The 12,346-nt window shown below is 45.5% G+C and overlaps 1 protein-coding gene across 1 annotated transcript; it reads left to right on the plus strand.

The window, feature by feature from the left end:
- The first annotated feature begins 7,277 nt into the window (after window positions 1-7,277).
- On the plus strand, window positions 7,278-10,388 carry kcng1 (potassium voltage-gated channel, subfamily G, member 1). The gene is made up of 2 exons (XM_040152410.1): window positions 7,278-8,063; window positions 9,609-10,388. Exons 1-2 carry the CDS (start codon window positions 7,278-7,280, stop codon window positions 10,386-10,388), a joined length of 1,566 nt encoding a protein of 521 aa, XP_040008344.1.
- Window positions 10,389-12,346: the final 1,958 nt, after the last annotated feature.

Consider the following 12,346-nt stretch of genomic DNA (forward strand, 5'->3'; position numbering starts at 1 on the left):
AGAGTCACGGTCCCATCAGCAACACTATTTCCCAAAGAGATCTTGAGTCAGGGCTCAGACTCAACACAAATCGAGTGATGGATGTGCTTTGAAAGTGTAAGTAGGATGAAGTTCTTTTCTCGCTTTCTGCAGCCACAGCTTTTTGTAAAGCCTTCGGAGGCCGTGAATCTTGGTCCACGTTTGACTTCTCGCTTGCTTCTTTCACATCCTGTCCAAACTGAGCTATTACCAATCCAGTCTGTGCAAAAAAAAATTAAGAATATACCAAATGCCCACTGTCACTTCCACCTTGTTTGTGAGGCTCGGCCTGTTATATCCTTCGACGGGGGTGTTGTAATTTTCTGCACTTAACACCAAAAAATTTTAAGTACTGACCATCTGCTGATGTATCTTAGCTCCTACTTCTTCGTGTAACCTCACTTCACATCCATCCATCAAGCCAAAAAGAAAGCCCTGTGTGGTTGTTTGTCTGGTCAATTTATTCCATCTCATCAACTAAAGTACTTTTCCGCTCACAGTGTGATAGTGTTGAGTGGAGTTTTTTTCCATCGCCCATCTTTGATCGGTCATTGCTTGTACTTTCTGTCGCTCCATCCCACAGGGACCTGCGCCGGGTCTTGCTGCAGAGATCCTTTGAAACACTCTGTCTAGAGTGACAGACGGTCAGGTCTTCACCGGTATGAGGTCGTGCCTGCCTGCACACATGCACGGCCTCAGCGACACTTTTATCAGCTGCCCGTGAAAAAGAAATTGTTCACATATGCCAGAGAGAGAAAAGGTGGTCAAATGACTGCGGCTCAGAAGGAAAAGGGCATCAAAAGATGAAAAGTGAGTATTGGTTAATGCACTCAGACGATGCAGAGAACTTAATGTTATGCAATCTTTATGTAATCCAGTTAGTTGAGCACTCATAAACGGTGAGAGTGTACAATCATCCACTCAAGCAAGAAAAATGACTAGGATGAAAAGAAAATGAAAAAAAAATAGTGTTGTTAAATGCAGAATGGGTCTGAATGGGTGTAAAGCCGAGGTGATGGTGAGGTGTATTGTGGGCTCACTAAATATTGTATGTCGCAGCTGGCCAGGGCTAAGAGGATGAGGAGTGCTGAGGCATAATGTGAGGCAGTGGTGCAGAAAGGTGGGGATTTGGTGGGTTCGGCTCAGACCCTGTCTGAGGGACGGAGGGCTGTACGAGGAAGCAGAGACAGGGGACGAGCTGGGAAATAAACTGTAGACAGCAAATGACAGGGGTGCGAAGCATCTCAGTCGCTCTTTGTTGGGGAGGCATTTTATTCAGAGAAGGAGATGAAAGAAAAAAGCTTTAATGGCAGTTCAAAAGGTCACAGTCTTTTTGGCGTTTAAAATATGACCATGAGGGTATTTTGATAAGGAAATTATTATTATCTAATTATTATCATCAAATATTGCACTTTTTAATGCATGCTAGGTTTGCTTTCCAGTTGAAATTGAATGGTTAACAGGATACAAAATGAACTGGGTTCATAGCTCGTCCATAGCTCATTACTGTGTATATGTGTATAATCTCCGCAGCATACTTGTCTGTACCTCAGAAACAGAGTGCAGCACATTGTGCTGGACCACGTACAGAGTTGGGGAGGCAATTATTGCCCTGGAGGGGAAGCTTCTTCCAGGGCTTTCTGTATGCATTAATACCGCCCACTTCCAACACAAAAGAAACATTTTTGTTTACAACCAATCCTGCGGGAACCGCTGTAAGGAAAGGTCTTCTGGGGTAGAACGGCTTCTGGCGTGCCTGACTGTGAGTGAGAGAGAGAGAGAGAGGGAGAGCTGGGTCTCGGCAGCTCTTGTGGTTTCAAGTCCATTTCTGGAAACACCAGGCTCTTATGGTCCATTAGAGAACAGTGAGCTGTTAAGGGAATAGGAAGAGAGTTGGTTGTCGGGGAGAACAAAGGGACATCATATGGTCTGAGTAGTCGTTAAGCCTGAGAGAAAGAGAATAGGATAAAGTCCATTTTTCAGGTGACATCTATCATTCTGAAACACGTTGATGAAGAGCGTTATTTCACGAGGATACGTTACTGCTATGCCGGTAGGAACAAATATGGTCGTTAGGATAGGTGCAAGAAAATAAGACAGCGCTCTGCACTGGGATCAGCTGTCGCTGGAGGGATAACCCACTGTCAGATATGTTTCACTTTAAATTGTAAGTCCCTGAGGTTCGGACATTCCTCGGAAACACCGATCACGTGTTTGTATTTCACAGACTGGGTCGAGTTGAATTGCAAATCCTCGATTCGGAGACAGAACGGAAAAATCCTTCCAAGGCTGCCGTCCCTTCAATGCAGCAATAAATAGTAATCAGCGCTAAATGAGCTAAAGCGTGTGTCTTTGTAGGATACATTGTTACCCTGCACATCTTCATTATAAAAAGTAGATTTCCACCAATCGGGGCAGTTCACATCGGATAAGAATGTTGCACACATTTCTCTGCAGACTGATGAAAAGAAAATACATTTGAGTAATTGCTCAACTCCTAAAAGGTCTCAGAATTGTTTAAAAATAAAATTGCTCCTCTGTGACCATGCACTGATCGTTATCATCATTATGCTCATCCTAAATGCTTATCTAAAATCATCTCAATCAATATTGGTGGTTTTTTGAAGCTCCCCAAAGACTCTTCAGCAGGGCACAGTGGGAAAAATGCATACACAAGGCAGTCAGGCAACAGACACTCACAACCCAGTGACTCACCAGGCAATCTGGAGAACATGCCCTGTGGCTTAGCTGTGATAACGCTGGCACAGAGAGAGGCCAGACCTCAGCCGATCTGGTGGGGAGAACAGGCTTCGCTGTCTTTGCAGCGTTTCATCTCTCCTTCCGAGATAGACCCCCCCCCCGGAGGTAGCATCTGAGGCACAAGAGAGCAGAGAAGAGAAAAATCAGGAGTTTTGAAAAATGCTCTGGTGACTGTGGAAAGACAAAAGCACAATCGCTATAAAAGCAAAGTGAGAACTCAAACAGCCTCAAGGGGTTAAGTGTGATTTAATCTAGTAGGGAGAGTGGCGTAGGCCTGTGCATAGCCACACTGACGATGCATTGTAGGCGTATCGATAACCGCATGGAGGGAGAATGTGAGAATTTATGGATTTGTAGCAACAAAAGGGAGGGATATTACACTGTTTTGAGAAATGATTTTCATTCTTGTGCTGTGGTTCCGTTGAACGGCTCAAGCGTTGATTTGATAGAAAATGTTTGTGCTAAAAGTATGGAAGATGTGAAGGTGTGAATGCGCATCTTTGGCGGTCTACGCGATCTTTCTGGATGCATTTTTTTTTTCCTTTTCGGTTTCAGTCAGAAAACTAATCATCACGTGATACCTCCAAGGCTTTTCCACGCGTCGACTGTCTAATAATGCCCTGAAATGAAACACCATCAGGAAGTAGTGTAGGTTGACACAACGAGGCAGAGCTCTGGAGAGAAGAGCTCGGGGTGGGTTCGCCCCGATTTCATGGGTGGGAGACGGTGCCGACTGTAATCAGTGGCTCACAGAGGCTGACAGCGCAGGTGCCTAATAACCATTCCGTGACACATTCACATCCCCGTTTTAGAAGCCGAGACCCAGAATTGGTGCGGCAGCAAATCCAGGCACTGACATTTTAATTCCTGACTGGCTAACCTGCCTCCCCCTAAATTACTATAATTGATTAAATTAGTTTGGACACAGGCCACAGGGTCCTGTCTGCACTGGTGATATACAGCAAACATTTTCTCTTTCCTTCTCTTCTTTCAAATGTATTAGATATTGTTCTCTCTCTCATTCTATTGTTCTATCCATCTAGTTTTGCTTGAAAAAAGAACAAACGGAGGAAATATTGGTGTCAATGCGTGTTTGCTCTCAGAAGAAATGAGAGAGATTTAAAAAAAAAAAAAATACACAGAGACACATTTTTCTGTTTAAATATAAAACAAAACAGTTACATCAGTGAATTATCTAACAACAGCCAGTGTAACATCAGGCCATTATTTACAATTCCCCGGCTGCTGTGGATAACAGATGTTCGTGCAAACCGTGGGGAATGAAACTGTTATCCTTTGATGCCCAACGTATCTAGATTAGCGACCATGTTTAATGACGCATAAATGACATATTCATGCTGCAAAGATAGCAGCGCAGACACGCTGTTTTTGTATTGCAATTTGTGGATAATGGCAGGAGGCAAAGAAGCTTAATTTAATTTTCAGTCTGTGCTCTCATGGGTGTTGTTTGACAGATAATATATTGATCGGCTCTCTGGATCACAAGAAGCGTGCTTTCTATTGCAGTATATCTCCCTTGACTTTGACTACACATTTTCAAATATTTACAGCTTCCTTGTTTACACTCAGCAGCGTTATCTCTTCTGTCAGCCCGCGGTCCTCTTTGTGATGTTTGTCAAGAGTAAAGGAATAATTGGACCTTTTAGAGAACTATCTTGGGCTTTCCTGCCCACAATAAGATGAGAGGCTCGTGTCATGTCTGGGCACTAATTATAGAGCTGCAGCCCGGAGATTAGCTTAGCTTAACATTTACTGAAAACAGGGGCAGACGCAGCTCGCCTTGTACTCTACAAAAGTTCAAAAACATCAAACCCCACTAAACATGTTCAATCTCTTTTGTTTAAACTGTACAAAAACAGGAAAGTAAACCGGTCAAGTCGTTGATTTATGGGGAGTTTTTTTTTTTTTGGATTTTTTGACAAGCAGCCGGGTGCAAAGACCTCCTGGAGTCCTTTCATCGCTGTGGGGTTGCCAGGCAGGCTAGCTGTTTTTTCCCCCTGCCTCCAGTCTTTACGCTAAGCTAAGCTAATCGACGCCTGGCTGTAGCTCCATACTAAGTGTCGAGACACGAGAGCGGCGTCCTGTCTTTTCATCAAACTCCAATTCGCAGGAACGCAAATAAGCCTATTTCACAAATGTCAAGCTATTCCTTAAAACAAACACACTGTACCAGTGGAATCGCACTCGTTTTAGGAGCTATAATAATGTTCGCCCATCGCATTAGTGATTGTCTGGTGTTGCCTGAAATTTGGCTTGAAATCACTGAGCCATTCCAAAATCATGGGATGTGTATAATAGACACTAATAGAGAGAGTGCAGAGTATAGAGTATAGTTAACCACCATAAAAACTGTAGGCGGCCATTCGAAAGCAAACAAACTAACTTAAAACAAGCTAACTGTACTATGCCTGCCTATCTTTAGCAAATTGGTCACCAGTGAAGAAAGTTGAGCACAACAAGAGGACCAAGATATTTTGCTCTATAGTTGACGGAGACCTGAATACGGGATCCACTGTACATTTACACATTTGTTAGGTGGACACAAAAACTGCCTCAGCGGGATGCACGTGTTGCTGTGCGCCTGCCCGGATGTGTAGGTGGGCTGTAGTTTGTAAAAATAAACAACATGAATGACGAACTACATCAAGTGCTAACACATAGAACTTAGGCTATATAGGCTATCTGTATCAGGGTTAAGTGTCTGTGGATTTGTTTATGAGTCTCTTTTGCCCCCAACTGCCCCAGCAGTGGGCCAACAACTGCTCCGCGCAGCTTGAACGTAATGGTTGCTAGTTTCGTCTAATCACCTTAGACGCAGTTTGTGCCTTGTGATTATTATTCACACAAATTAGTAATTGGGCATTGTCGGGTTCATGTGCAAGCTAGACACCGGTGGTCAGCAATCGACATGCTTTTATATTGACAGACAGCAATAGAAAGAAGATCATCTTGTTCCGGCAGCTATGGAAATTCACTCTTTATCAAAGTGTTGATCCAGCTCTGACCCATTGACCCCCAGTCATCAGGTAAGCCAATAGCTCAAACATGCAAGAAAGGCCAACTTCCATGTCAAAGACATTTTAATTCAAAAGAATTCAAGTCATGTAAAACTGTTATTTATTATTTTGTGTGTCCGACTGTCATTTAGCTTGGATTAATGTTAACCAGTGCTATTGGATATATAGTAAATAGGGAAATGCAAAGCCTGATAAAAAAAACTGAAATTAAATTCTTATTTTAATAGTACAAGGGAAAAGAAATTAAGACAATTTGTCTTTGTCTTATGTCCTGCCTTTACCATACAAAGCTGGAGAAGCCTATTGGCGTCTTGACTCCCGACTCCTCCTGAACTCCCGAGCGTGACTGTCATGTCGTGTTTGTCTGCCCGTTCAACACAAGCCATGATTTCCATTTGACCTAATGCCAAATGCGGCGAGGTCATCATCCGTAACATTGCTTCAAGAGTTGTATTATTATGTAGCGGGTTGCTAACGTTCAGGGGGTTGGATTTACATTCCGTTTGTGGAGGACTGACAAACTAATTCGCAGCCCATCCATAACCTGTTCGCTGGTTATCCAGTGGCAGACAACCAGCGGGTTTGATCACTGCAGTTGGATTGGACTCTCATGCCAGTCATCCACGCAGTCGGCCATCATCATTCACAACACTGCACACACGCTCTTTCAGCGTGCATGGGTCATAAGTTATTTGCAGTTCACAGGTCACCCATTGGTCACATACAAGTCCCTAACCACCTTCTTTTTAAGGCTTAGGAAGGCGTGAGCCAATGTTACATTTTACATGAAAACTTTGATGGTATCCAATAACCGTTTTAAGTTTTCACGTTGCTTTAGTACTCATATTAATATGTAGATTATAGGAGTTTCCTTGCTGTAGCTCGACAATATCAGAAATTGTGTTTGCGGGGGAATATTTCAAGCAGGTTTCATGCTTTTATTACGCTTCGAGTGGGTGTGTTATTATGCAGGCAGAAATTGTTTACATAGGGCTAGGCCCTCTCATAATGACAAGGGGCCATTAGAATTAAAACGTAAGCAATCTAAGTGCCTCCTGCTGTAAAAATTCTGCATTGTGCTGTTACTCCCTCTCTGGTAAACGGATAACCACTCTAAGTTTTTAGTGGTAAAGCAAAGTGGCATAACGTTAAAGAAACAGTGTCAACATTGCTTCAACATACCTCATGCAGTTATTATGAGTTTAGGGAGTCTTACATTAGCCTATGAATGGATGCTCTTCAATAAATCAAAGCTATTCGCTTCCTTTTAACGAGTTAACTTAGGAAAATACGATATAAAAACAAAGTTATTCCACTTTGCAATAAAAGCCATTTCTTTTAAACAATAAAACGTTTTATTTCAGATGTGTAAGACTAACCTGTTCATTCTGTACTTTCCATCTGAAGGTGACAGTGTGCTGGCGCGAGATTGAGCACAGGGATGTGAGCGGGCCAGTAAAGATGACCCTGTTGGCGGGTGATGGCTCCGACTATGACTACAGTGCCCTGAGCTGTGCCTCTGATACCTCCCTCAACCCACCTCCCATACAAGAGAAGGAGGCTCGAAAGGGAGCTTTCTACAAGAGGGCGCAGCGCGCTCCCGAGCTCAGCGCCATCCACGATGACACCCCGCTGTCCAGCGCCCGTAGACTCCACGCCATCATCAATGTGGGTGGCCTGCGTTACCAGCTGCCTTGGACCACCTTAGAGGACTTCCCGCTGTCTCGCCTGGGCCAGCTGCACCTCTGCAGCAGCTTTGATGAGATCATGCGTATCTGCGACGACTATGACGTTACACACAATGAGTTCTTCTTTGACCGCAGCCCCTGTGCCTTCCGGACCATCCTGACCTTCCTGCGGGCGGGTAAGCTGCGGTCCCTCAGGGAGATGTGCGCCCTCTCCTTCAGGGAGGAGCTGCTCTACTGGGGTGTCCCTGAGGAGAGCCTGGAGTGGTGCTGTCGCCGGCGCCTGCTGCAGCGCGTGGAGGAGTTTGAGGTGATGGAGAGAGCAGAGGAGGAGGAGGAGGAACTCCTGGAGGATCTTCTGGATTCAGACAGTGGCCACAGGGAGCATGCAGCGGAGTCCAGAGTCAGTTGGTGCATGGGCAAGCTAAGAGACATGGTGGAGAGGCCTCACTCGGGCCTCCCAGGGAAGATCTTTGCTTGCTTGTCAGTGTTGTTTGTCACCATCACCGCCATCAACCTATCCATCAGCACCATGCCTGCCATGAGGGCGGAGGAGGAGGCGGTGAGTATAATGACATTTAACATATCTGACAGAGGTGACAGAAGTCACCGCATACAAGAACATGTTGCCAAGATGCAACGAAGTACAGAAATGTGTTCATGTCAGTGATGAAAGACTGGTGGTGGCCAGACTGGGTTTTGTCTGCGTTTTTCAGCAGATCTGAGTTGAGCTACATTCAGAAGCAAAACTGAGGTAAATTGACGTGTTATTTTGCAAAGCAGTCATTAGAAAACCCTAATAATGGCATGTCGCATCCGTCAGACGAGTCTGCTGGGGGAGCCGCAGTACGAACCAGTTGATTTGCCATCCATTTTAGAAAAAAATCAGAAAAAATATTTGAAGTCTCTGTTTGCCTTTTATGAAATTCTTTCATTATTATGTCTGACTTCAGTCACAACCCTAACTAGCAGCCTGGCCTCTTAAGTCGAATCAAAGGAAATGGAATATTTGAGCCACACACATCATTTTTCATGCAGAGTAAAATGAACAACAGGTTTCTAATGAATTTATTCACTTCCTTCAGATGCATTTGCCACAGATTCTCCTTTGGAGGGAAATGGAGAGTAACTGCAGCCACTTTAGCTTCCGTATATGAGGAGATTTTAGAAACATTGCTGTAGTGGTTTTCACATTTCCTACTTTCACTTGAGCTTCTATATACTGATGAAATCACGTTTTTTTTTTTTGAAAGTAACTGCTAACCACATCTCCCGCTGCTGCTCCTAAAGTTTCAGTGCAGTAGGCCTATTGGTCTGACTCTGTATGTCTCATTTAGTCACGTGGCCTCTTGGAGCTCCAGTGCTTCAAGCGATTAAATGTGGCTGTTCTCAGTCTGTCTGAATTAGGCTGTTTAATTAAAAGTGCCAATCCCCTCATTCTAACAGCTCCTCCACCTCCGATTTCTTGCAGCCACGCAACAAAGTGTTGCATTACAAGCGCGTACGTGTTCGTGTCTCTGGAGTTTTCAGGTGTTTGAACATGTCTCCTCGAGCCGTCTCCTCCTCTGCGGGAGCGCGTTCCATGACGATATTTTTCCCCTGATGTGGTGGCATTCAAAGGCTCTGTGCCATGTACAGTGTGCTTTGAAATACTTTGAACTTTCTCAACAAAAAACTGAATCAGCATCGTTATGGGCCATGGATAAAAACACCCTCTTCGAAAAAAATCTTAAAACACGCGCAATGAAGAACAGCATGGGAATTTTTGTAGGTTTTGAGTTAACAGTTGATGTGTTTATGGCAATCACACGTCAAACCCAGGTATCACAATTGAGATTCCTAATACGTCACTCACTTTTACGTTTGTTCCCATAAATGAAGAGCACAGTTTGGGTGCAGGCATGATCTTTAGGCGAATATTTTTCCCGTCCTCATTTTGTCCCTGGTAGAAATATTTTTGCAAGTTGAATCGTTTAATTCTGCAGCATCCCAAAGTGCTCAGCTCCTGGATTTCACATTGAAGTGGCTCCCTCTAGTGATTATAGCGGCCGTTCACACATGTTCTCACATTCACACTGTTGTTTTTTGTTTTTTTTTTCTTTGACAGGGTACGTGCTCCCAGATGTGTCACAACATCTTCATCGTGGAGACGGTGTGTGTGGCCTGGTTCTCCCTGGAGTTCACCCTGCGCTTCATTCAAGACCGCAGCAAGCTGACCTTCCTCAGACAGCCCCTGAACCTGATAGACGTGGTGGCCATCTTGCCATACTACATCACCCTGCTGGTAGACAGCACCTCCAAGGGGGAGAAGCGCTTGGGCTCCGGCAGCAGCTACTTGGACAAGGTGGGCTTGGTGCTGCGTGTCCTGAGAGCCCTGCGCATCCTCTATGTGATGCGACTCGCTCGCCATTCGCTGGGCCTGCAGACTCTGGGCCTGACGGCGCGCCGCTGCACACGGGAGTTCGGACTACTCCTTCTCTTCCTGTGCGTGGCCATCGCACTGTATTCCCCCTTGCTGTACCTGATTGAGAATGAAATGGTCACCACGCAGGAGTTCACCAGCATCCCTGCTACCTACTGGTGGGCTGTGATCACCATGACAACAGTGGGCTATGGGGACATGGTGCCAAGGAGCATCCCGGGGCAGGTGGTGGCCCTCAGCAGCATCCTCAGCGGGATCCTCCTCATGGCCTTCCCCGTCACCTCCATCTTCCACACCTTCTCGCGGTCCTACGTGGAGCTGAAGCAGGAGCAGCAGAGGCTGCTGCAGAGGAGGACACACTTTCTGCTGCGGAGCCGCATGGCCGGCCTGGGCAGCAACCTCTCCTTAGAGAGCGATATGCTCTTCCCCATGGGGTCGTCTGACGCCAGAGACGTGGAGGACTGAGACCGCTGGACAGGAGCGGGCGGGAAAGACTGGGGTTTGGACAGGAAGGGAAGAAGAGTGAGGTTACAAAAGAGACTGAAGGTGTGAGGAGGAGAGGGAGGTAACCTGACAAAGAAAGTGTCTGAGAAAAACATGGGGTCCGAGTACAGATAGAGGAGTGGAGAGGGAAATCTCTATAAAGAAGCTGTGATAGAGAAAAGGTTTTTGTTTTTTCTTCCCAGAAATGCAGCCTTTCCGTGTAGCAGTGTACTTTTGATTCGACGTGAAGAATCCGCAGGGAAGGAAAAGAGGATGAGGAGAGGCTCAGAAATACCTGTTTGTTTGTTTTTTTATAATCGAGAAATGAATTATCTCTGGGTAAAATGCATCATACCGTGGTCACACGATACTGAACATGAGTTAAATTTACAAAAACTGCACATAAACCTAGTTAAAACCATTCAGGCATAACAATGGTCTATATTGTAACCGTCATATCTTGGAATACATTGTAATTAAGATGTGAAATATGTGAATTGAAAAGAAATACATATATATATCTGAAGAGCACAAGCGCGGCGTCCTCATGATCCAACAACGCAGTGGCGTTTTCCCGCCTCTGATTGGACGCTGTGATGGCTTTGTTGATGTCGCGTGCTCCGGGGAGTCCTGCAGCGCCACTTAACGGATTTGCTCTCTGCTTCTGTCACGTCCCGAAGGTTGAATGGAATTTTTTCTGTCTGAGCTCAAATGTGACCCCCCCCCTCCCTCGGTCCACTGATTATCCTCCGAATGACTGTGCAGACTCCGAGAATCGTGTTGGGTTCCTCCCCATCGCCCCTCCATGGCTCCGCCGGCACCCACGTATTAATTATGGCGTGTCAATTGCCTTTTCTTCTACTCCTTGAGGTTCCATGGGCAGTTTTTGAATACTTTTGGACATTACTGTGCCTGTAATTACTGCAGTTGCTGTGCATAGCTGTTTATAATTGATTTCTCTCCTTAAAGTGGATTCAAACTGAAATCTGTCTTTTGTGCGTATCGCTGCTTCATCGCTGCCTCTCACTTCCACTTCGACTCAACTTTAAATTTATTATCTGCGGGTTGTCGGCAGGGAACCTCCCTTGACAGGTTAGATCTCGTGCAACAGACGTGATTTTTTTTTTTTTTTTTTTCATCCAGATCGTTAGAAAGAGTCTTCAAGGATTTTTGTGTTGGGTTGAAACATTCTGGGTTTTTCATTGACTCTCGCTGCCACTCTGTACCACTGCCTCTCTCCACCTCTGGGGGGGGGGCACACACACACTCTGAACACGCAATCAGTTTATAAAACTCGAAGCCTTGTAACGGGAGGAAAAAAGGGCCCAGCAGTGTGTGAGGTCGCTAAAATCACCTTCACATTAAAACGCTCGTTTCACATTTACGCATCAGCACTGAAAAAAAAATCCAACAGCACTGGACATAACAATCTAAGGTTGACGGGGGGGGGCAGTCTGGCTGCACCACGAATACTTTCACCTTTGACACCTGAAGTCTATTTTGCCGATAAAGCTCTGCTTCTACTCAAAAGTTTAAATGCAGGAGTCTACCTCATCCGGACATTAGGTGGCGGCATCGCGTCGGCGAAGGGGAAGGGGAGTAAAAAGGGGCAAAGCTTATCGCATACCAATCTTTTATTTATTTAAATGACAGAAGAAACGGTTTATCTTGCACCGCCTCACGCCCAAGTTCGGGAATAGTAAGAGTCGGTAATGCCTCTCTCGACCTCGGGTGCTCCGCGTTTTCTAAATTTGTCCACGTTACGGCGACGGTGGGTCGCTCCGGTTCGAGGTCGAGGCTTGAATCTCAGTTTTTTCACACCAGAACCGAAGAACAAGCCCTGAGCTCAAGTTCAAAGCTGACATCCCTTCGCGACATCAGTTCCGGGGAGGGTGGTGGGGGGGGCACACCTGGCTTGAACGAGAGCCGGAGCCCGCCGC

The sequence above is a fragment of the Xiphias gladius genome, chromosome 18, assembly GCF_016859285.1.
Source record: "Xiphias gladius isolate SHS-SW01 ecotype Sanya breed wild chromosome 18, ASM1685928v1, whole genome shotgun sequence".
Classification (NCBI taxonomy): domain Eukaryota; kingdom Metazoa; phylum Chordata; class Actinopteri; order Istiophoriformes; family Xiphiidae; genus Xiphias; species Xiphias gladius.